This window comes from Branchiostoma floridae, unplaced genomic scaffold (genome assembly GCF_000003815.2).
Source record: "Branchiostoma floridae strain S238N-H82 unplaced genomic scaffold, Bfl_VNyyK Sc7u5tJ_1439, whole genome shotgun sequence".
NCBI classification, from domain to species: Eukaryota; Metazoa; Chordata; class Leptocardii; order Amphioxiformes; family Branchiostomatidae; genus Branchiostoma; species Branchiostoma floridae.
The window spans coordinates 1,007,218-1,033,597 of record NW_023365716.1 but is presented as its reverse complement, the minus strand read 5'-3'; the positions used below and the strand labels follow the sequence as shown (position 1 = coordinate 1,033,597).

The 26,380-nt window shown below is 40.7% G+C and overlaps 3 protein-coding genes across 3 annotated transcripts in view; 2 read left to right on the top strand and 1 right to left on the bottom strand.

Annotated features, from left to right (window-relative positions):
* The window catches only part of LOC118407668 (tropomyosin-1-like), a 1,169,601-nt gene that overhangs the window by 137,096 nt on the left and 1,006,125 nt on the right, over positions 1-26,380 (bottom strand). The window lies entirely within an intron of this gene.
* LOC118407709 (zinc finger protein 501-like) overlaps positions 1-26,380 on the top strand; it is a 482,642-nt gene that overhangs the window by 455,858 nt on the left and 404 nt on the right. The window contains exons 4-5 of the mRNA XM_035808228.1: positions 18,802-18,866; positions 19,034-19,243. Coding sequence (XP_035664121.1) covers positions 18,802-18,866; positions 19,034-19,243 — 275 coding nt within the window. The remainder of the gene's footprint in view (positions 1-18,801; positions 18,867-19,033; positions 19,244-26,380) is intronic.
* Positions 14,926-26,380, top strand: part of LOC118407627 (zinc finger protein 525-like) — a 976,997-nt gene continuing 965,542 nt past the window's right edge. The window contains exon 1 of the mRNA XM_035808134.1: positions 14,926-15,040. The gene's annotated coding sequence lies outside the window, so the exon portion shown is untranslated. The remainder of the gene's footprint in view (positions 15,041-26,380) is intronic.

The following is a 26,380-nucleotide window of genomic DNA, read 5'->3' as shown; positions in this document are numbered from 1 at the left end:
GCAGGACGAGGAAAGGGGCGTTCCAAACGACGAAAGGTTCGGTGTAAGAGCAGAAACGGAAGAACCCAGCTGTGAGGTTTCTACTGCAAACTTCTCTGCTGGAAATCCTGGACACCATGGGAATGAGATGTACGATACCAGACACCTTGGGAAGGAGAGCAAAGGCAATATGGGAAGGTATGTGGTTGAAAACACCGTTGAGAAACCCTACATATGTGGGGAGTGCGGGTACAGGACAGCTAGGAAGTCTGACTTATCTCAGCATATGAGAATCCATACAGGAAAAAAACCCCACAAGTGTGATCAGTGTGAATATTCTGCTGCACGGAAATCACATTTGAAGCGACATGTAGCAAAACACACCGCCACCGGTGAGAAACCCTTCATGTGTGGAGAGTGTGGGTACAGAGCGACTCAAAAGTCTGACTTATCCAAACATATGAGAACCCACACAGGAGATAAACCGTACAAGTGTGATCAGTGTGACTATTCTGCTGCACAGAAAGGCCACTTGGACCAACATCTAATGAAACACAGTTGTGACAAACCCTACATGTGTGGGGAGTGTGGGCACAGGACAGCTCAAAAGTCTGACTTAACCCGACATATGAGAACTCACACTGGAGAAAGACGTTACAAGTGTGACCAGTGTGACTATTCTGCAGCAGAAAAGCATAGTTTGATTGACCATCAAACAAGACATACCGGTGAGAGACCCTACATGTGTGGGGAGTGCGGGTACAGGGCGGCTCAAAGATCTACCTTATTCCAACATAGGAGGACCCATACCGGAGTAAAACCCTACAAGTGTGACCAGTGTGACTATTCTGCTGCAGAGAGATCCAAATTGGGTCGACACAAAAGAAAACACACCAATGAGAAACCCTACATGTGTGGGGAGTGTGGGTACAGAACGGCTCAGAAGTCTCATTTATCTGAACACATGAGAACCCATACAGGAGAAAGGCCCTACAAGTGTGACCAGTGCGGCTATTCTGCTGCACGGAAATATAAGTTGGCCGAACATTTAAGGATACACACTGGTGAAAAACCTTTCATATGTGAGGAGTGCGGATACAGGGCGGCTCGAAAGTCTGACTTATCCCGACATATGAGAACCCATACAGGAGAAAAACCGTACAAGTGTGACCAGTGTGACTATTCCGCATCACAGAAACATCATTTGATCGACCATCAAACAAGACATTCCGGTGAGAAACCCTTCATGTGTGGGGAGTGTGGGTACAGGGCGGCACAAAGGTCTGCCTTATCTCAACATATGAGAACTCACACAGGAGAAAAACGCAACAAGTGTGACCAGTGTGACTTTTCTGCTATACAGAAATACGATTTGGTCAAACACATAAGAAAGCACACCGGTGGGAAACCCTACATGTGTGGCGAGTGTGGGTATAGGACAACTAACAAGTCTAGCTTATCCATACACATGAGAACCCACACAGGAGAAAAAACCCTATAAGTGTGACCAGTGTGACTTTGCTGCTGCAGACAAATCCTCTTTTAACCGACATGTGAGAAAGCACACCGGTAAAAAGACCTAGATGTGTCGGAACAGGACTCAAATGCCTAAAAAGCCAAGTATATAAGTACCCACAGAGGAGGAAAACCATATAATCGTTATCAGTGTAACTACTTTGCGACTAGGAAAATCTCACCTTTGTGTACTTTTCGTATGCAAAAAGCCTTGCAGGGTTTAAGACAAATGTTCCAGATAGACGGCTTGTGTAAAATAGCTCCTAGCTAATTCACAAGACGTGATACGTGAACGTTATCGACTCATAGAGGTTGGTTTTGCATCTAAGATAGTTTTAGTGTCTGTATAGCAAGGCATTCTTGTTTCATTATGAGCAAAAAATCGACAATATTTACTAGTAATGTGTTTTTTTCGCTCAGTGTAAACATTTTTGTGATCATAGGAGTATTGTTAACATTTTGAAACATCCGTATATTTCTTTGATCTATCCGAAAGAGTTTGGGTTTATTGTGATGCCCTTAAAGCTAATCTTCCAGGGCTCATAAAAACACACACATATATACAAATAGATACAATAACATACTCTTAGAAAAAATAACATCTATAACAATACGCACATTGTGTATGCTGTTAATATGCATCTACTTGAACGTCATCGATTCATAGAGGTTCGTTTTGCATCCAAGATAGTTGTTGTGTCTGCATGCTTGTTTTATTGTGAGCAAAAATTCGACAATGTATGTGTGTTTTTTTCACTCATTGTAAACATTTGTGATTATCGGGGTATCTTAGTACGTGTATTTTAACATCCGCATATTTCTTTACTCTTTAGAAAAAAAAAATTTTAAACGTCCGTATATTTCTTTGATCTACCCGAAAGAATAACATCTACAAGAATACGCACATTGTGTATACTGTTGATATGCATGTACTTGGTTCATGTCGGTTTTTTGTTCACTTGCATTCTTAGCATTTGTAGCTGATAGCAATTTATATTGTTCTAACGTATTTGATAATTTTGTTTTGATTCTATTATAGTGCTGTAAAAATAAAGTAAGTGTATGCAAAGTCTATGATTTGATTTTGTGCTGTAGCAGTTTTAGCGTTAATTATGTATAGATATATTCAATGTGACGTAATATTGGCAAAGATGAAGATTTTTCCAAATAAATGGAGAGGAAATGATGCCAAAAATTGTTGTGAATTTAAATCATATTTGAATAATGTCATTACCGTGTTTCAAATTCTAAATTGCAATTGAACAAGAAATCCTCCACATAGCATCCCTCATGCCGGTTTTCACCTGATTTGGCCTTAAGATTAAAAAAAAAAAAATACCACAAAAAGATAGGTAGAAACCGAGGTAGAACGCTAGTCTTTAATCTGCTAGAGTAAATCGTTATGCGGCGATCTCTGGTTTAACCTGTTGTGAAGTGAGTATCAGGTTAGTGACCTCTCACCTTTGGCCTGGAGTGAGCTGACGCCCGCCATTTTGTTTCGCGTCTTCGTCTTTGAAATCATCTCTGAGGTATTGTCGAGATTTTACGGAATCTAAGAAGCCGTGAAGACTGCTAACCACAACCGACTTACAGGTAAGATCTGTGATTATCTAAAGTGATTTCTGCCTTGTGCTAGTTTAGCGGTAAATTAGACTAAGAAGTGTTTTTGTTGTTGGTATTTTGATGGGGAGGGGGGCAGTGATGATGTCTACGCACGCTACGCTACTTGCACTTTCTACCCAGCCTTATTATACGCTGTTGTTATAAGCAGGTATTGTGTGTGCTTTAATGAGGTTCTGATTCTAATTTTGATTTCATAACAAAACGTTATTGCACAACAATTGTACAAGGTACAAAGCATGGTATCTACTGAGACATAACTACAGTTCTATAACTAATCTACTTAATACAAGGGTACATAGTAGGGCTGGGTACCGGTACAGAAAATTCAGGTCCAGGTCCGGTTCAGGTCCAAAGGATCAGGTCCAGGTCCGGACCTGAACCTGGACCTGATTCAGAATGACTCATACCAATGGTCCATTAAACTACAAAGAAATCTGTTTGGGGGAGTATTAGGCTTACACTGGCGTTTTAAAATCCTACAACGCTAACTGCACCTGTACGATTGACTGTAAACCTTGGTAGAAACTACTATAAACTCTACTCTACTTCACTCTTGTCATTTTCTTCCAACTGCAAGCGCCAAAACGTGTGAATGCCTGATAAAATAATATGTTAACTATATAATAGGTCCAACATCCGGTCCACCTAATTTTTTCAGGTCCGGTTTTTCTGGACCGGTCCAATAAGAAAAACCGGTTTTGTACCGGTACGCTGTACCGATACCCAGCCCTAGTACATAGTATGAGAATGGTCTTTTACAATCAGTGAAGGGATTTCTAAAGTCTAGACATTAATGATTCATCTTCATGAAACTTGATCCTACATTGCATGGCACCACCACATTACATACATCAACATTTTCCAAAGGCAAAATTTGTTTTCTTTTTACTTGTTCAGAAGAAGATGATTTATGAAGTTTGTGTAGCACACAGTCCGGGCTGTAAGACCTGTAATTACATAGTCTGTGCAACACCAACTCTGCTGTCCGGGGCTGTAACTGGCCCCTCCACATAGTCTGTGTGACACAAACTCTGCTGTCCAGGGCTGTAACTGGCCCCTCCACATAGTTTGTGTAACATAAACTCTGCTGTCCGGGGCTGTTTGGCGGGCTGTATAGAAACGTGATAAAATCACGCTAATGATTTATCACGCTTATGATTGGCAAAACCACAAATGGGAACTGGGAGAGTCCAAATACTTTCAGTGTTGGTTCGATAAAGTTTAGTTTCATAGCATGACAATCGTTATTGGAGGTAGAACTTCTGAAAAGTTGTAGTTTGCAGGTCAACACACAATTCCAATGCTAAGTGTGTGTAACACTAACAGTTCTAGCAACAAGTATTTATCCTGTAACCTATTCCCTACAGAGCAGAAATGGAATATTCCAGTCGTGAACATTCTTTGACAGAGCTGTGTGTTGGACATCCTGGGAAGGAGATGGACCATTCTGGACATCCTGGGAAGGAGAGTGACAGCAGGGAGACCCAGGCAACAGACATGGGCCTGCAGCAGGAAACGTGTGATGTGAACTTTCCCCAACCTGACAACAAATCAACCTCACAGGTACAGGAGAGCAGAGGCAGTATGGGAAGGCATGTGGTTAAACACACCGGTGACAAACCCTACATGTGTGGGGAGTGTGGATACAGGACAGAAAAAAAGTCTAACTTATCCCAACATATTAGGACCCATACAGGAGAAAAACCCTACAAGTGTGATCAGTGTGACTATTCTGCTGCACGGAAGTCTTCTTTGGATAAACATCTACAAATACACAGTGGTGAGAAACCCTACATGTGTGGGGAGTGTGGGTACAGGACAGCTCAAAAGTCTGACTTATCCAGACACATGAGAACCCACACAGGAGAGAAACTTTACAAGTGTGATCAGTGTGACTATTCTGCAGCACAAAAACCCAACTTGGATCGACACCTAAGAAAACACAGTGGTGAGAAACCCTACATGTGTGGGGAGTGTGGGTACAGGACAAATTATAAAGTAAGCTTATCTGGACACATGAGAACCCATACAGGAGAGAAACCCTACAAGTGTGACCAGTGTGACTATTCTGCTGCAGTCCAATCCACCTTGGACAAACATCTAGCAAAACACACCGGTGAGAAACCTTACATGTGTGGGGAGTGTGGGTACAGAGTGACTCAAAAGTCTGACTTATCCAAACATATGAGAATCCACACAGGAGATAAACCGTACAAGTGTGGTCAGTGTGATTATTCTGCTGCACAGAAAGGCCACTTGGACCAACATCTAATAAAACACAATGGTGGTGAGAAACCCTACATGTGTGGGGAGTGTGGGTACAGGACAGCTTGGAAGTCTCATTTATTCCAACATATGAGAACTCATACTGGTGAAAAACCCTACAAGTGTGACCAGTGTGACTATTCTGCTGCACAGAAAGGCCTTTTGGACCAACATCGAATGAAACACACCGATAAGAGGCCTTACATGTGTGGGGAGTGTGGGTACAGAGCGACTCAAAAGTCCGACTTAGTCAAACATATGAGAATCCATACAGGAGAAAAGCCCTACAAATGTGATCAGTGTGACTATTCTGCTGCACAAAAGTCGCATATGCAGCAACATGTTCTAAAACACAGTGCTGAGAAACCCTACATATGTGAGAAGTGTGGGTACAGGACGGCTCGAAAGTCTTCCTTAGCCCAACACATGAAAACCCACACAGGAGAAAACCCCTAGAAGTGTGACCAGTGTGACTATTCTGCAGCAGTGAAATCCACTTTGGTCAAACATATAAGAAAACACACCGGTGAGAAACCCTACATGTGCGGGGAGTGTGGGCTCAGGACAGCTATAAAGTGTAACTTATCAGTACATATGAGATCCCACACAGGAGAAAAACCCTACAAGTGTGACCAGTGTGACTATTCTGCTGCACATAGATCAACTTTGGACCAACACCTAGAAAAACACACCGGTCAGAAACCCTTTATGTGTGGGGAGTGTGGGTACAGAGCAGCTCAATGGCAACACTTATACCGTCATATGAGAACCCACACTGGAGAAAAACCCTACAAGTGTGACCAGTGTGACTATTCTGCTGCACAGAAATTGACTTTGGACAAACATCTAGTAAAGCACACTGGTGAGAAACCCTACATGTGTGGGGAGTGTGGGTTCAGGACAGCTCAAAGATCCAACTTGTCCCGACATATGAGAACCCAGACAGGAGAAAAACCCTTGTGACGCAAGGTACCAAACTCTCATTTGAGAAAGGACACAGGTGAAAAGTCGTAGATGTGTGGAGTGCGTTCTTACAGGACAAAAGTCTATATAGCCAACAATAAGATAACTCACAGAGCAGAAAAAACATTATTATTAATATTGTCCGGTTATAAGTACTCGGTACCGCAGAAATGTCACCTTTATCTACAATTCAGAATTCGTACGAATCAAACCAGATTTATAAGCGTGACAAATACAGCGTGCAGTTTTTGAGGCATGTAAAGGTATTATGGCGAAAAGCACCCCCCCCCCCACACACACACGCCTTCATTAGTGACAACGTTACTTGTGTTAATTTAGGCTCGATCTACAATGTATATATAAGAGGCAGACATATCCAAGAAAGCTGGCGAGGTTTATGGCAAATGTTGATGGAGGTTATGTATTTATAGTTTAGCCACCATTTTGTTTTTACATTTTTAAATATAAATTTTGGTGACCATAAAAGTACCCAAACTTCTTTTTAGCATTATCGTTGGGCGTATCGGGTTTGGTTTATATGGTTTCAGTCGAATCTGTTTTTTTTTTTTTTTAATAAAATAACCCTATAATTGAAATAATACTTAGTAAGCAAATTGTCTATATTGCGCATGAACTTATTATTATTCTATTTACTACATGTATTCGTTCGCTAGTATTCTTAGTGTTTTAGCTTATACGTGAAGCAATATACATTGTACTAACATGTTTGAGAACTCGGCTTGATTTTGTTGAAATCTTTCAAACAAAATCTTTGTAGGCAAAGCTTATAATTTGGTGTTGTACTTTTCTTTATTATATTTTATTTGTTTGTTTGTTTGAACGTTTATTTATTCATGAGAAGCTCAAATCGGCCAGCTGGCCGCTTTTCATTGAGGTCATGAGGGAGGTCAGGGTCAGATAGAATATAATACAGATACAGATTACATTGAGTACTATTAGATTCATCAACCTATATCACTACACATACTTGGTACAAAACATATAGTGCTGCATATGGCTCAGTGTTCATAGTCCGTGTCCGTTCGTTTTGGTCAATAACTTTTACTTGAGTCTCTTAAAGCAGGTCAGATTTGGAGCCGTACGTGTGTCTGGCGGTAGGTTGTTCCAGACACTGGGTCCACGGTTTTGTTGCTTTCTATCATCTGATATCCGTATGAAAGTTTTTCTCTGGCGGTTCTGATACATAACTAAAATATTAGCCTCCAAACAATGGAGCAAATCATTATGCGGCGATCTTTGGTTTAAGCTATGGTGAAATGAGTACCAGGTTTGTGACCTCTAACCTTTGGCCTGGAGAGAGCTGACGTCCGCCATTTTGTTTTGCGTCTTCGCCTTTGCTTTCATCTCCGAAGAATTGTCGAGATTTTACGGAATTACAGAAGCCGTGGAGACCTTTTAACACGATACACCTACAGGTAAGACATGTGGTTGTCTATAGTGCTTTCTGGTTGGTGCTAGATTAGCGATGAAATATAATTAGAAGTGTGTTTGTGGTTGGTATTTTGATGGGGAGGGGGGCTTGCACTACTACAGTATGTTTGTCACACCTGACTTTCTCCCCAGTCTTCAATACCCACAGTCCTAGTACTTTGTAGACCCCGTGGCGCAAATAGATACTGCGTTCTGCTACAATATCACACCTGACTTTCTACCCAGTCTTCAATAACTTCAGTCCTAGTACTTTGTAGACCCCGGGACGCGGATAGATACTGCGCTCTGGTACTTTGAAACTTTCTATCCCAGACAGAATTTCTAGGGAAGGCCAAGTTTGAGGCCATGTATGTTTGCCATTTCTCTGTCCTTTGCCTGTGCATGTGTCGGATAGTGTCTATCACGTCATTGCAGTTGATCCTAACGAACGCATTTTTAATGACTGGGTGTGGCAAGAGGAGTCTTTGGGGAGGCTTGTTGGATAATTTAACAAGTAATGGATTTATGCTGTTCCAGGTTACGGCGTCCCTCCCAGCATCCAAAGAGAAGCTAGCCTTTGATTCGGCACCGTTGTCATACCCAGGTATATGGTGTCATAAGGTTCCGGTTGAAAATAAAACTTCATATATAAACATGTCATCTCTTTAAAAAGCTGGTCTATCACCATATAGTAGAATCGCCCATTGATATTAAGAAGACCAACATTGTCCGAAGGTTAAGTTTGTCAAGAACGATTTTTAATGTTTTTTCTCTCGATATTTTAGATTATAAGAACTGTAAATGCTTATTAGAAATGTAAAAGTTGCCGTTTCCAGGTAGACATAAAACCTAATTCTTAGTGTGTTTCACAGATTTAGTTAGAAGTTTTGATCTATAATCTACCCCCCCCCCCCCTCCTACAGGGTAGAAATGGAAGATTCCAGCATTGAACATTCTTCGGAAAAGCAGTGTGTTGAGCATCCTGGGAAGGAGATGGACCATTCTGGACATCCTGGGAAGGAGAGTGACAGCAGGGAGACCCAGACAACAGACATGGGCCTGCAGCAGGAAACGTGTGATGTGAACTTTCCCCAACCTGACAACACATCAACCTCACAGGTACAGGAGAGCAGAGGCAATATGGGAAGGCATGTGGTGAAACACACCGGTGAGAAACCCTACATGTGTGGGGAGTGTGGGTACAGGACAAGTCAAAGGTCTAAGTTATCCCGGCATATGATAACCCACACTGGAGAAAAACCCTACAAGTGTGACCATTGTGACTATTCTGCTGTACAGAAATCTTCTTTAGACCACCATCTAGCAAAACACAGTGGCAACAAACCCTACATGTGTGGGGAGTGTGGGTACAGTACAGCTCGGAAGAATGACTTATCCGTACACATCAGAATCCACACAGGAGATAAACCCTACAAGTGTGACCAGTGCGACTATTCTGCAGCAGTGAAATCCACTTTGGACCAACATCTAACCACACACACTGGTGAGAAACCCTACATGTGTGGAGAGTGTGGGTTCAGGGCGGCTCAAAAGTCAAACTTATCCCGACACATGAGAACCCACACAGGGGACAAACCATATAAATGTGACCAGTGCGAATATTCGGCAGTAGAAAAACATCATTTGATCGGCCATCAAAAAACCCATTCCGGTGAGAAACCCTTCATGTGTGGGGAGTGTGGGTACAGGACAGCTGACAGATCTACGTTATCCCGACACATGAAAATCCATTCAGGAGAAAAACCCTACATGTGTGGAGAGTGTGGGTACAGGGCAGCTTACAAATATAACTTGTCCAAGCATATGAGAACCCATACAGGTCAAAAACCCTACAAGTGCGACCAGTGTAACTATTCTGCTGCACAGAAATCTACCTTGGACCAACATCTAATGAAACACACTGGTGAGAAACCCTACATGTGTGGGGAGTGTGGGCACAGAACAACAACAAAGTCTGACTTATCCCGACACATGAGAATCCATACAGGAGAAAAACCCTACAAGTGTGACCAGTGTGACTATTCTGCTGCACAGAAAGTCAATTTTGACGCTCATATAGCTGCAAAACACACCAGTGAGAAACCCTTCATGTGTGGTGAGTGTGGGTACAGGACCGCTGATAGGTCTACCTTATCACGCCACATGAGGACCCACACAGGGGAAAGACGTTACAAATGTGATCAGTGTGACTATTCTGCAGTGCAGAAAGGTGATTTGGACAAACATCTAGCAACACACACTGGTGAGAAACCCTTCATGTGTGGGGAGTGCGGGCACAGGACAGCTCGAAAGTCTAACTTATCCAGACATATGAGAACACATTCAGGGGAAAAACCATTTAAGTGTAACCAGTGTGACTATTCTGCTGCACAGAAATGTACTTTGGACCGACATATAATGACACACACCGGTGAGAAGCCCTTCATGTGTTAGGAGTGTGGGTATGGGACGGCTAATAGGTCTGAGTATATAGGTCCAACATATAAGGACCCATACGGGAGAAAAACCTTATAAATGCCATCAGTGTTACTACTCTGCTGCTAAAAAAGCTCGCCTTTTAAAACAAGGCATACCAAAAAACCTTCATCTCCCTGTGTGACAAACGTACAGCATACAACGTTTATGCCTTAAAACGTGAACGGTCATTTAGAAAAAATTGCATCCAGTTATGAAAATGTTATCTGTAGCCTTAGTCTATACAAGGGCCCGATAGCTAGTTTGTAAAAACGAAATTTACATTAGAGGCAGACATGTTCAGTTAGAGATTTATAGCAAATCTTTCGAGCGGTTTGAACTAATTGTTAAGTCAAATTGCACCTAATACTTTATAGTTGTAGGTTCTGTACAGGGCAGCTTACAAATGTAACTTATCCAAGCATATGAGAACCCATACAGGTCAAAAACCCTACAAATGCGACCAGTGTAACTATTCTGCTGCACAGAAAGGCCACTTGGACCAACATCTAATGAAACATACTGGAGAGAAACCCTTTCTGTGTGACGAGTGTGGGCACAGAACAACAACAAAGTCTACCTTATCCCGACACATGAGAATCCATACAGGAGAGAAACCCTACAAATGTGACCAGTGTGACTATTCTACTGCACATAAAACCTCATTTAACCGACATGTAAGAAAGCACACAGATAAAAAGACCTAGATGTGCTGAGAGGGAACAGGGCAACTCAAATGTCCAAAAAGCCAAGCATATACGTCAGAACCCACACAGGAGGATAACCATAGAAGTGTTATCAGTGTAACTACTTTGCAGCTAGGAAATCTCACCTTTATCTACTTTTGATATGCAAAAAGCCTGACAGGGCTCATGACAAATGTTCCAGATAGAGAGCTTTTGTAAAATAGCTTCTAGGCTAATTGACGTACTGTATACATACACATCAACGGCTCATAGTAGTTGGTTTTGCATTTAAGATAGTTTCAGTGTCTGTATAGCAAGGCGTACTTGTTTTATTGTGCACCCATGTCCAGTATCAGGGTGAAATGCACGAAGTTGTCCTAAGTTAAGTTAGATGTCTGAAGTTGTCCAAAGTTGTCCAAAGTTGTACGAACTTGTCCGAAGTTATGACGTCATCTAAACTTTGGACAGTCAGCCGGGTGGTGTACGGAGTTGTACGAACTTGTCCGAAGTTATGACGTCACGCTAACCATGACGTCATCTAAACTTTGGACAGTCAGCCGGGTCGTGTACGGAGTTGTACGAACTTGTCCGAAGTTCTGACGTCACGCTAACCATGACGCCATCTAAACTTTGGACAGTCAGCCGGGTGTACTGATCAGGTCGCGTATTCCTAGTAAGATGTCGACTAGCATGACTTTGGCGATACATATACTACACTACGCGTCTACAAGTTTTCTGTGTTACGTTCAAATGTCTCAACTGTCATTTCTAGAACCTTTCTTCTAATGTTCTCATCTTCGTAGACGTCACAATCTGACGTTTACGTCACTAACTCAGGTGTTTTCGTAATTCGAAACCGGAATGCGTTCTTCGAACGGTGTCGTTTTTCAGTCTAACAGTTTGAAACCGTGTGGCGCTGAAGTCGCCACGGCTACTTTTTAGTCCGTGTCTTTGACGAAATAGACTTTCTTAACGGGGGATTTACGGACAATATTGTATCATATCATGTCGTGCAGTAAATCTTTGAAGGCTACAGATCTCCATTCGTCCTGGAAAGTCGAGTTTGACTGGAAGGATTTTCCGGAAGAACTTGTTCAGGTGGGTTAGTCGTATTAATCGCACCTTGATATGTTTTGAGTTCTGTCTTTTGATTCATAAATCTTCTATTCTTTAGAAGTTACATCTTACAAAACAACATATTTTTAACAGAATGCAGATTACTTATCTTTATTAAGATTTGTCTTATTCTTCACAGGGATGTTGTGCTGTTGCATCTGTTTTGTGCGTGCCAACGGTGGCTGTTTTATATAGCCTTATCACGGTCGCGGCTTTTGCTGTAAGCCATGCACAAGTCTCTCCACCTGACACCAAATGGAGGGAAAATGTTCTTCTGTGGATAGCCATCTGTCTGCCAACAAGTACATTTACTTTTAAACACCTTTTTTATTGTTTCAAATCAAACGTTTGATTCAATGTAGATATAACGTTATATGTTCAAAATTTACAACCGTCATTTCTAGAAGCATACCTTGTCGAACATTCTTTTGCTTAACGTCACCAACAGACATTTACGTCATTTGCTCAGGTGTTTTTTTTTTTAATTCGAACCTGGAATGCGTTCGTAGAATGGTGTCGTTTTTCAATCTCTGTATTGCGCCACGGCTGCTTTTATTTCATTTGTTCTATTCTTTTTAAACATCTATTAGCTAATGTCAAAATGACATTTACCTGTTGTCTTGGCAGGCGCTGGGAAATCTACTATCTGTAAATGGATTCAAGAACTTGTGACTGATGTTTACACGAAGTTGCGGAAAGACCATACGGACAGTGGTAGTCCGTCTGCTGGCTTTACTTATGTACTAAATGGTAGAAGTACTTCAATTAATTGTTAAATTACAAGGAATAAAATAACAACTACTACTTCTTATGATACAAAGTAGTGAAAGATGACTGCAATACATGTAGTTTATAAATAGATAGGGGGAGATGTTTTCAGGTACTTGTATTTAGAAGTGACGTAAAAAAAGGGAAATATAATATTAAGAGTGAACTTAAATTATTTTGTGTGCATTGTTAAAACGAACGTTAAGAGGAGAAATAAAAGACCAAAAAAAATGAAATAAATGAAATTTTTTACAATACATGAACATTGATTTTGTGCTGATTAATGTGCATCTATATTTTATTTGTTTATATGCGTGAGTGGTGTGTATCTTATTTACACATATATAAGTTTTTACTATGTATTAATTAACTTTGGACAAATTCGTACACATGCCGCCCTACCCTGCCCACTGTCCAGAGTTACATGACGTCACGTGACTTTGCACAAGTTAGGACAACTTTGCACACTTGTTGACCTACCCTGCCCACTGTCCGAAGTTAGATGACGTCACGTAACTTTGCACAACTTAGGACAACTTCGCACACATGCCGCCCTACCCTGCCCACTGTCCGAAGTTAGATGACGTCACGTAACTTTGCACAACTTAGGACAACTTCGCACACTTGTTGACCTACCCTGCCCACTGTCCAAAGTTAGATGACGTCACGTAACTTTGCACAACTTAGGACAACTTCGCACACTTGTTGACCTACCCTGCCCACTGTCCAAAGTTAGATGACGTCACGTAACTTTGCACAACTTAGGACAACTTCGCACACCTGTTGACCTACCCTGCCCACTGTCCGAAGTTAGATGACGTCACGTAACTTTGCACAACTTAGGACAACTTCGCACACATGCCGCCCTACCCTGCCTACTGTACGAAGTTAGATGACGTCACGTAACTTTGCACAACTTAGGACAACTTCGCACACATGCCGCCCTACCCTGCCTACTGTACGAAGTTAGATGACGTCACGTAACTTTGCACAACTTCGGACAAGTTTGTACACTTGACACCCTACCCTGCCTACTGTACGAAGTTAGATTACGTCATCCAATAAATGTTTTGACGTCATCTGTGACTCCCGATATAGCATCAAAGCCAGTGGGAAACCGTTGTAACTTAGTACAACTTCGTACAACTTCGTACACTCTAACTTCGTGCACTTCACCCTGATACTGGACATAGCTCTTATTGTGAGGAAATAATCTACAATTTATGTGTCGTTTTCGCTCAGTGTAAACATTCTTAGACATCTGTATATTTCTTTGATCTGTCCGAAAGAATAACATCTACTACAATACGTCAGCGACTCAAAGAGGTTGGTTAAAGTTTTTGTATAGTAATTTCAAGGCATACCTGTAATTTTTTTTGTTACCAAAAAATCAATAATTTATGTGTTATGTTCGCTCAGTGTAAACATTTTTGTGACCATAGGAGTACTAAGAACTTTTTAACCATCCGAATATTTCTTTGATATATCCGAAAGAATAACATTTGCAACAATTCGCACATTGTGTACACTGTTGATATGAATGTACTTGGTACATGTCGTCTGTTTGTACACCTGTATTCTTAATATTTGTAGCTGATACTAATTAATATCATACTAACATATTTGATAGCTTGGTTTTGATTCTAATAAAGCGCTGTCAAAATAAAATAATGTATGCAAAGTTTGTGATTTGATTTTGATTATCCTAACTCCTTTGCCGCAGCAGTTTTACCATTTAACATGTATAGATATATTCAATATGGCTTAATATTGGCAAAGATGAAGATTTTTCAAAATGAATGGAGAGTAAACGAATCCAAAAATTGTTGTGAATTTAAATCATATTTGAATAACGTCAATACCGTGTTTCAAATTCTAAATTACAATTGAACAAGAAATTCTGCGCATCATCCCTTCTTCCGGATTTCACCTGATTTGGCCTTAGGTTAAAAAAAAATAACAAAATGATCAGTAGAAATCGAGGTGAAACGTTATTTTTGTTAGACTCAAAACGCTAGAGTAAATCGTTATACGGCGATCTCTGGTTTGACTTATTGTGAAGTGGGTATCAGGTTTGTGACCTTTCACCTTTGGCCTGGAGTGAGCTTGGTCCGCCATTTTGTTTGGCGTCCTCGTCTTTGGTATCATCTCTGAAGAATTGTCGATATTTTGCGGAATCCAAGAAGCCGTGGAGACCGCTAACCACCATAGACCTACAGGTAAGACATGTGTTTGTATGTAGTGCCTTATGGTAGGTGCTAGTTTAGAGGTAAATTAGAATTAGAAGTGTGTTTGTGATTGGTATGTTGATGGGGAGGGGGGCATGGGGGATGTATACAGGGTCACTTGCACTTTGGCATCTGCCACTATAAGACTTTCTAGCCAGTCAGATTATATGCTGTTTTCATAAGCAGGTACTGTACTGTACCTTTCCGGTTCTGACTTTGATTTGATTTGATAACATAACGTAACAACAATTTTACATTTCAAAGCATTGCCTCTACTGAAACATAAGCTACAGTTATAATACTAATAGTCCAATCTACTTAATACAAAAGTATATAGCATGGGAAGAGAATGGTCTTTAACAATCATTGCAGGGATTTCTAACAACTAGACATGTCATGTGATTCATCTTATTATTATAACTGTAATACTTAAAATCCTCCATGACATTGCACCACCACTAATAGACCAACATTTCCCAAAGAGAAATTTGTTTTCTTTCCCCTTCTTAAGAAGAAGAAGATTGACCAAAACACATAAGAACCTGGTAGGTCCAAACTCTTCCGGTTCGAAAAAACTTAAGTTCCATAAGCATCGGAATTGCATGTAGAATTTCTGAAAAGTTGTACTTTGCAGGTAAACACATGTAGTCTAATGCTTAGTATGTGTCACAGTTCAAGCAACAAGGTTTTAATCTGTAACCAATTCCCCCCACAGAGCAGGAATGGAAGATTCTAGTCGTGAACAATCTTCGGCAGAACTGTGTGTTGGGTATCCTGGGAAGGAGATGGACTGTACAGAACATCCTGGGAAGGAGAGTGACAGCAGGGAGACCCAGATAACAGACATGGGCCTGCAGCAAGAAACGTGTGATGTGAACTTTCCCCAACCTGACAACACATCAACCTCACAGGTACAGGAGAGCAGAGGCAATATGGGAAGGCATGTGGTTAAACAGACTGGTGAGAAACCCTACATGTGTGGGGATTGTGGGTACAGGACAGCTAAGAAGTCCCACTTATCCCAACATACTAGAACCCACACAGGGGAAAAGCCGTACAAGTGTGATCAGTGTGTCTATTCTGCTGCAGGGAAATCTGCTCTGAACCAACATCTAGCCAAACACACCGGTGAGAAACCCTACATGTGTGGAGATTGTGGGTACATGACAGCTTATAAGTCTGACTTAGCCAAACATATGAGAATTCATACAGGAGAGAAACCCTACAAGTGTGACCAGTGTGACTATTCGGCTGCAGTGAAATCTCATTTGAATCAACACCAAGTAACACACACTGGTCAAAAACTCTACATGTGCGAGAACTGTGGTTACAGGGTGGCTCAAAAGTGTGACTTATCCAGACATATGAGAACCCACACAGGAAAGAGACCTTACAGGTGTGACCAGTGTGACTATTCTGCTGCAAACAAATTCGATTTGGACAAGCACGTAAGAAAACACACCGGTGAGAAACCCTACATGTGTGGGGAGTGTGGGTACAGGGCAGCTCAAAGATCTACCTTATCCCGACACATGAAAACACATACAGGAGAAAAACCTTACAAACTTGACCAGTGTGACTATTCCGCAACACAGAAACAACATTTGATCAACCATCAAACTAGACATTCCAGTGAGTAACCCTACATTTTTGTGGAGTGTGGGCACAGGACAGCTCAAAGGTCTAACTTGTCCCGAAGGTAGTCAGCAGGTGGAAATTAATAAGGAGGAAGAATAAGTATAAACAAAATAAAATAAATAAACAAATAAGAATCCCTCCTTGAGTGACCATGTCGACTCTAATTGTATCTTGCCGTGTGGTGAGGAATTCTACATGAGGATTGTGGCGAGGATTGTGGCAAATGTACCCTCTAAAGTTGCTTAGGTTTGGTCGCTCCTGTCAAGAAAGTGTTGGTAGACGACAGATATAGAAGTTGACTTTGAACTGCAGCTAGTTGTCGCTGCTAACTATGCAGTCCTAAACGTAAAGTACTTTTACATACATATAGATACACCTAAAACTGTATAGACGTAGGTTTTGTACCTGAGATAGTAGCCATGATAGATGTGCTCCTTTCTTTTGTGTTTGCCGCTGATTTGTTAGTAACATTTATGTAAGAAAGCGTTTTTGAAATCGCACTGTACAGATAATCTAGATGTAGGTTTTAGACTTGAAATAATTTTGATACGATCTTTGTTTTTGTTTTTCTCCACTGTACACACTGTCGGTATTAATTTGAATACTTGAACATTTTAACATTGGTATATTTAGTTGCTTTAGTTACTTTATTTGATAGAATGATCTAACCTTTACAATTATTTAGTTTATACGTACCGATGTGTATTCTAAACATGATACACGTTTTGTACACATGTATTCGTAGTGTTTAAGCTTATAGGAATTTAGATGATACTGACTTGTTTAAAAGCATAATTTTGGTAACGCTAATTCAAAATAAAGTGGAAACAAAGACAGTAATTTCATTTGTGTTGGTTTATATCGTCTGATAATTTTGACTCCCTTGCCCTCGCGGCTTAATATATGTAGACATTTCCTACCATGGCGCAATTTTGACAGACAAAAATAACATAATTTCTCTGAAGAAATGTAGACCAAGCTAAATATAAGGTGTTGATTTGCATCGTATCCCAATAACATCCTTGTGGCAACAGTATTTTAAGATCTAAACGTGAAATGAAGAAGAAACCATGCGCATATCGGATTCCACCTGGCTTGGCCTAACCGTCAAAACCTAACAGAATCTGAGACGTAGAAATCGAGGTAGAACTTTTGTTTTCTTTATTAGGAGATCTCCATTAGTGTTGAAATACATCCACTACTCTTTCTGGAGTCGTCTTTCATAAAATGCTTGAATTATAACCACTACTATTTCATTTATACCGTTATTTCTGCTTGGTTCAAAACCAGGAGAGTAAAGCGTTATGCGGCGATCTGTGGTTTGACCTATTTAGCATCAGGTTTGTGACCTTTCACCTTTACCCCGTTAATGAGAGCTGACGTCCGCCATTTTGTTTTGTGGCTCGTCTTGCGTTTTTCATATCCTCCAAACTGAAGCGATTTTTACGACTTGTAGGAGTTTTGGACACCGCTTACTACAGTAGACTTACAGGTAAGACTGCTAATTATAGTGAATACTGCCTGGTTTGTGCTTGTTGGGCGGTAAATTACAATTAGAGGTGTGTTTGCGATCGGTAGTCGATGGGGAGGGGGCATTCAAACTACTAGTTATGTGTGAAATGTAAGGACTGCCAAATATCTCTTTGCATCTCAAATATAATGCCAGACATAATAAAATATTGCATTCTTTGATAATTCAAATAATAGATTAAGTGACGATCGTTATATTCATGCACCATAATACGAAACTTTTCCTAGTAGTGACATGCCTAACTTTTTTTGTGCGCAGCTATAGCTACATGTTGAATCAACTCCGTTTTGTGTGCAGTCATTATTTTCGCATAATCATGAAGATACCAAGAGGCTGCAGTGCCAGTGAGATGTATTTTCCACCTGACCGATGCCATGAAAGTGTCCACTGTACTCTTCTATTACACCATTGTACAATTTCATATTTGTTCTATCACAATTAAGGTCAAAAATCTCTGAAAGCGCATGTATATATAGCTTGTTATGTTTCTATGTGCCCGCATTGCTGTATTCAGTTTTTACTATGAGTCAGTAAGTGCCTGTATTAAAGATCTAAGGAACTATTTTGTCGTATCCCCTATAAGTGGCGATGTTGAAGTTTTGGAAGATCCGTCTGAGTTTTTCCGAAACTCCTTGGACATAGGGGATGGTAATGTATGTTATTGTATCCCCTATGAAATGTCCAAATCTTGTTGCTGGAAACACAATTGAGGAACTAAAACGGGTCCACTTCAAATTTTCACCCTTTACCTGGTTTGTAAAAGAATTTGATGAACATATATTTTTCTTATCCTTATTTTCTTATCATCATTTTAGTGATGGCGGGGTTCATGTGTCTGCCACCTAGTAAAGAGCTTCATGCGGAACAAACTGAGAACGAGACGCACATCAAAGAGGAGCCGACAGGAGACACTGGATGGCAGCAGTATGGGCAAGAGAACGTGCTGTGCCAGGAAACGTACAGTGAGGACCAGGAAACCTACGACTACCAGCCAACCGGACATCCATGGAACGAGACTTACAACAGTTGGGAGCAGACAACAGACACGGGACGGCAGCAGGAGGAGGAAAGGGACAAAACGCGCGGTGTAAGAGCAGAAACGGAAGAACCCAGCTGTGAGGTTTCTACTGCAAACTTGTGTGCTGGAAATTCTAGACACCCTGGGAATGAGATGTACGATACCAGACACCCCGGAAAGGAGAGTGACAGCAGGGAGACCCAGACAACAGACATGGGTCTGCAGCAGGAAACGTGTGATGTGGACTTTCCCCAACCTGACAACACATCAACCTCACAGGTACAGGAGAGCAGAGGCAATATGGAAAGGCATGTGGTTAAAAACACCGGTGAGAAACCCTACATGTGTGGGGAGTGTGGGTACAGAACGCAACTCTGACGTCAGCCCTAAATATCTCAGAAGATCTGTCGAGATTTTACAGTCACCAGAAGTCTTTGAGACCGGTTAACGCCATAAACCTACAGGTAAGACATGTGATTGGCAGCAGTGCTTTTTGGTTGGTGCTTATTCAGCGGTAAACTGGAATTAGGGGGGTGTTTGTGATCGGTGTTTTGGTGGGGAGGGGGGCAGTGGAACTGTAATGTGTAAGTAATAGCAGTAGATCCCAACGAACGTACTCTTTGTATGACTGGATGTTGCAAGAGGAGTCTTGAAGAAGACTAGTTGGGTTCTTTAACAAGTATTAGACTATGCGGAGAGGATGAGTGAGATTAGACTATGCAAGCATGCTAACATTGCAATGTGTATCCCAGGAAGAATTGCTAGGGATGCGTCAAGCCTTGCATAATTTCCTTTTCTCAGCATTTTGTTTGTTTGAACCTTTATTTATTCATGAGAAGATCAAATCGGCCAGCAGGCCGCTTTTCATTGAGGTCATGAGGGAGGTCAGTGTCAGATATTAAATAAATACTAAATAATAATGTAATACATGAAAATGTCTTAATGTCCCAACGGACGTATTCTGTCAGCAGAAAAACCCTACAAATGTGACCAGTGTGGCTATTCTGCTGCACAGATATCCAATTTGGTTCGACATCTTTTTTAAATCACAGTAATGACAAACCCTACATGTGTGGGGTGTGCGGGTACAGAGCAGCTCAGAAGTCTCACTTATCCGCACATATGAGAACCCACACAGGAGAAAAACCCTACAAGTGTTACCAGTGTGACTATTCAGCTGCACAGAAAGGCACCTTGGATGATCATGTAGCAAACCACACCGGTGAGAAACCCTAAATGTGTTGGGAGTGTGGATACAGGACAAATCGAAGGCCTTATTTAACCCGACACATGAGAACCCACACAGGAGAGAAACTCTACAAGTATGACCAGTGAATTGGACCTCTAAATTGAAATGTGATGAATATATTTGAAAGGTCACCGTCAGTACGTTCTATAAGTAAAACATGGCCACTGGATGGAATACAAACTTATTGCTACATCTAATCATCATAAGCAACAAACAAGACGAAAGTTTAATTCAGTTTTTACTGTCAGAAACACGGACATACCCACTAACGTGTAGCCAGATATAAAACAAATCGTCCTACTGAACTCTGTGGTAAATACTCCTGTCACGTTGCGCGAAAATCGATCGGACGACGAGTCTGCGGCAATCGCCCGAGCCTCGCTTATAATAATAACTTTATTGCACAACAACTGTACAAGCTTAAGGTACAGTGGCTTATATGTGACAGGGACGGTTTTCAGGTGAAAAATGCGCACAACCCTCTGTCGATCTTATGTATGGCCGACCTTCCGTCGATACGCCCAAAGATCATGGATAATGTGACAAGGGGTAAAAGGAATTATACATGAGAGGCAGACATGTCCCAGTGAGCTTGCGAGGATTATAGTATATGTGCCCTACCGGACCGATATAGGTTTCGTATGTATAGTTTCAGTACTTTTTTTTTTTACTTTTTATTTTATTTTACATGTTATTTATAAATGTAGGTGATCATAGGAGTAAGGATTCTAAACATGTTTAAAAACCATGATATTTATCTGCTTTAGACAAGTTTTTTTTTTTAACTGAATAACCTCATTTTTGCAATTATCGATATCAGCAGATTGTAGTATCCATGCCGTGGAATGACTAACCTACCTTAACAGGAGTATTGTGCTCACACGTTATCTAAAACAGTTATTTGCAGCTCCACTTAAAGCACGAAGGAAGCTACATGATATAACAATGGACAGATCATTTGAAGTATGTATTAAAGCTGTAAATAACATCAATGGTATTCATTATATTTCAGCCATACATAGTATGGTGAAATATATTGTATTCGTAATGTTTCTTTCTTTCTTTCTCCTGTCAAATCTTCAAAGTGATTCATCTCCGCCGTTCCTGGACCGAATGACCTGAAATTTGGCACAGGGGTAGAATGGGCCAATACCTTGATGCTTTTTTCTCAGTTTTTTCATATCTGCCTCTAAAATGATTTTATTGAGATTTTTTGGTCAATTTTCGACCAAAACTGTATATTTTGGCCCCTGTACCCTGGTATTACAACCAAATGAGCTGAAATTTGACAGAGATGTGCCTTGATAATGCTCCCATATAAATTCGATAACACTTTTGGTGTACAGTACAACAAAATGCTTATTTTTGCGATTTTTTGACCAATTTTTGACCAAAAAAGGACACTTTTGGCCCCTGTACCCTGGTATTACAACCAAATGAGCTGAAATTTGACAAAGATGTGCCTTGATAATGCCCCCATATAGATTCAATAACACTTTTGGTGTACAGTACAACAAAATGCTTATTTTTGCGATTTTTTGACCAATTTTTGACCAAAAAAGGACACTTTTGGCTCCTGTACCTTGGTATTGCAACCGAATGAGCTGAAATTTGACACAGATGTGCCTTCATAATCCCTTCATATAAATTCAATAACACTTTTGGTGTACAGTGCAACAAAATGCTTATTTTTGCGATTTTTGGCCAATTTTTGACCAAAAAAGGACACTTTTGGCTCCTGTACCCTGGTATTACAATTAAATGACCTGAAATTTGGTATAGATAGGCATTAGATACTTGGTAACAAGATTCAAGTAAAATTTTTGACATAAACAACTTTAAAATGATTAATTTTGGCACTTTTCTGAGGGGAAATTTGTTTTCTTTTGGCCTCCTGACGTGACCTTCCGTGACCCCGCACAGAGCCACACCTGTGCGCGTCAGCCGGAGAGTTAATTGAATCAAAGACCTAGCCAATCAGCGAAGAGGAGGCCAAAGGCTAATTAATATTCATAAGCGGGGCCTCATGATCCCGTATATAGCAGTGTTCCCGCCAGGGGGAGCGAAGCCCGCCTAAGGCTCTCGCATTTTAGACTATTCAGAAGGCTTTATATTGTATCAGTTCTTAGGGGCATATCTATGATAATCGCAGCAGTCACTTAACTTCTCTTCAGGAGTTTAGCGTAACACTATTTCAGGTCAAACCGTCAAAGGCAACTAAAAACAAACTTTAACGTTACTGAGTTCAACAGTACTTATAACTTGTTATCCGAAGTTGAAACGCTAGCGATGGTATTTTCGCTGCGCTGTTAGCTCCGTGCGACTGTTGTTGACGGTCTTATAACGGTATATTTTGCAACCCTGTACCCTGGTATGAGTAACATTTGGTATAGATAGGCATAAGATAGTTGGTAAAATGATCCAAGTAAAATTTTTGGCATAAAGTACTGTAAAAGGCTTAATTACAGCACTTTTTTTAGGGGAAATTGGTTTTCTTTCGTTCTCCATGCCATGACCTTTCGGACGTTCACCCCACAGAGCCGACATCTGCACCTGCGTCTAGCCGGCAGGAAGAGTTAATTCAATTAATGGTTCAGCCAATCAGCGAAGAGGAAAGCGAAGGCTAATTAATATTCATAAGCGGGACCACACAATACGTTAACTTGAAGACTCAGGCCGTACAGACTTCTCGCCAGAATTTTTTCAAAGCGTCGGACAGGGGTCCGGGGGCCGCCGAATGTCCCTGGCGGGGTCCAGGGGCAGGGCCACTGTGGGGGGGGACCCAGGTGGGCGAAGTCCCCCCGGAAGCTCTTGCATTTTAGACTATTGAGAAGGCTTCTTTTATCAGTTTTTTAGGGCCATATCTACGATAATCGTAGCAGTCACTTACTTCTCTTCAGCAGTTTGACTTTAAAATATTTCGGGTCAAAGCTTCAAAGACAACTAAAACCTCATAAACAACAAACTTTACTTAGCTCAACAGTATACAAAAATATTGTATGGGTTGCCATCCTTAGTTGAAGCGCTTATTTATAGCGCTAGTATCTTCGCTGCGCCGTTAGCCGCCGTGCGACTTTTGTTGACGGTCTGATATCCCTACGTCGCCGCCTCACTGATATTCCCACGGACATGTTTCAAGAAAAATACCCAGCAAAAAACGCTGTTCTGCGTTAAATTCTATTCTATAAAACATGTGGGACTCAGTGTTACAGTCTAAATATTTTGTAGAAGCACCGCTGTAGGAAAGAAGGTCCAAGCAATGTAAAACATCACGTAGCATGAAGTTCGCTGTCAACTGGCACACAGCACATGACTGTTTGAAACTCTAAGTCTAATCAACAGCCGTGTTTGATTGATAGCCGGCGGTCCTTCGATGAAGTCGGCGAAAGGTGCGTTAGTTAGAAAATCTGCGTTTAGTTTTGATACGTAATTATAAGTTAGACAGTGGCGAGAATGATTATTTTCTCATCAATATTTCTCTTCAGAATTATTTGAACTTAATTGTACATCTAAACAATTGGTTTACCTGTGCAATGTTTATATGATTAATGATCAGTGTACTGAAATCATGTGTAACGTATGGCTCCTAGTCAATACACCTTTCTCACGCGGTGGCCATGATAGATCGAAAAAGAGGTCAATGAGGCAAACAGACAAAACTTATTTCTAAAATCAGGTCCCATTTAGTTTTTCCCCAAACCACACAAATTTTCATGATATAAGATAGAATGATACGTATTACAAGAAGTGTTATGCACCAAAAGATGTAGCAATTTAGAGTAGTGTAGACTGACCCCATAGTCCCTTAAGAGATGCAAAATAACAACATAATAATGCAAATTTTTAACGAATTTGCAGCCATTCACTTATTGGTCGATTTCCTAATTGGCAGGCTACCATTGGTCGAACTGCTAATTATGATGGACAGCCTTTTGTTTGCCACATTGAACTCGTTTTAGATCTATCATGGCCGCTGCGTGAGAAAGGTGTATAGATCAGCATTCTCTCTATAGTGACCACCTGTCTATAGTGGCCACATTTCTATCACTGGACTGGAACTTGCGAAAACTGCTGTATTTTCTCCAGAGCAAATGTATGTGTTCCTAGTGCTGTTGTTGTTTGACATAAACTTTGAACATTTAAATTGTAAGTAACTTTAAACTGCCAGAGTTTCAGCCCAATAAAACACTCTCAGCGCCAGGGTATGAACAGACTGACCAGACAGACGAAAATAAATCCTCGAACAAGGTTCAATCGTATCTTCCGGGTCTGGCAGGAAGTTGTTAAACTAAAATAAGAATATAGGCTCGATGGCTGATGGTTTAACAGTTTTACAGCTTGAAGAAAACAAACGCTCCTACAGTACCTGCACCTGGTTGATAATTATTAAATCGTATGCCCTACTTGAATAAGAAAAGTTCACTGCAATAATAAATGTACCCACATCACAAGGAGCTTATACTTTTTTAAACTTACACCTAGTTATCGTACTGAAAATTGTTAATGACATTACATTAAGTCATTCAACTATTTTCAGTCATGATGAAATTTTTCTGAATGGAAGGTGTGATTATTGTCATTTTCTGAAAAATAGAAGCAAGCTCTGTTTTTACCTGGAATCAATTCACAATACCAGTCCACTTTGGGGGATAATGTACTGTTAAGAGGATGTTCCATTTTTGCGCAGGGGTGATTTGGAACAGTCCAATGTTGCGTGGGAAGGGGTATGGCTGAAATATGCTGTATTTGCTCTTAAGCAAATGTCGGCCTTTCTAGTATTGTCTTTGTCTTGGTGTATATATTAAATTATGTATTGCTATGATGGGAGATTTATTATCATTATTGTTGTTAATGAAATGAGATTTATTAAAGAGGCATGAAAAATTCAGAAAAGAATCGAAAATGATGTATAAGGGGAATCTTAGGACAAAACATGGCCCCGGACTGAATTTAACCTCTAAATTGAAATGTGGTGAATATATTTTAAAGGTTACCGTCAGGACGTTCTGTTTACAAAAACATCGTCACTGGACGGAATGATGAATATATTTCATCAACATATGCATAAGCAACAAACAAGACAAACGTCTGCACGGGTTTGATTCAATTTTTGCTGCAGAAACATGGACATACATACTAACATGTAGCCAGATATAAAACGTATTATCTGGATAATCAGGGTAGCAAAGTTACATTTGACCCTCATCACCTTCACCTCTGACCTCACGACACGACAGCAGAACAAAGCTGCCCGAGCCCCGGTTTTCGTGAAGAGAAAAACCATCATAGAAAGCAGGTAAGACTTACAAACGTGAATCCAAGTATTCTGGTAACATGCGAAGGAGTTTAACGTCATTTTGGTGGGAAAAGAATCACCGTAACGCTTTTGATTTATAGACATTTTCTCTATGTAAATATGGTAAAATTGAAGGGGGAGGGGGGCGAACCAAAGTGCGTGCGACCTAACGTAAGAGGTTTGTTTTCGGCTCTTTCCTAACGGGTTTACTGTCTCTCGGTGTACCATTTCAGTCCTGTGTTGTTTGATATGGTGGAAAATCAAGCGGTACCAAGAACTTTTAGAGACACTTGTAAATTTGCCATTTCCCTGTATACCATACTATTATAAAGTATTAGGTAACTTCTCACACGTACAAGCAGTAGATGCCAATGACGTTTTTTTCTTCTTCTTTCAATTGTATGACTCACTTTGGAGAAAGGAGTTTTGTGGGAGGAATGTTGGATTGTTTCACAAGTAATATATTCATGCTGTTCCAGGTTGCGGCGTCCCTCCCCTGCGTCCATAAAGAAGCTAGCCTCTGATTCGGCACCGTTGTCATAACAAGGTATTAGGTTTCATACGGTTACAATTCGAAATGAAATTTGATATGAAAACAT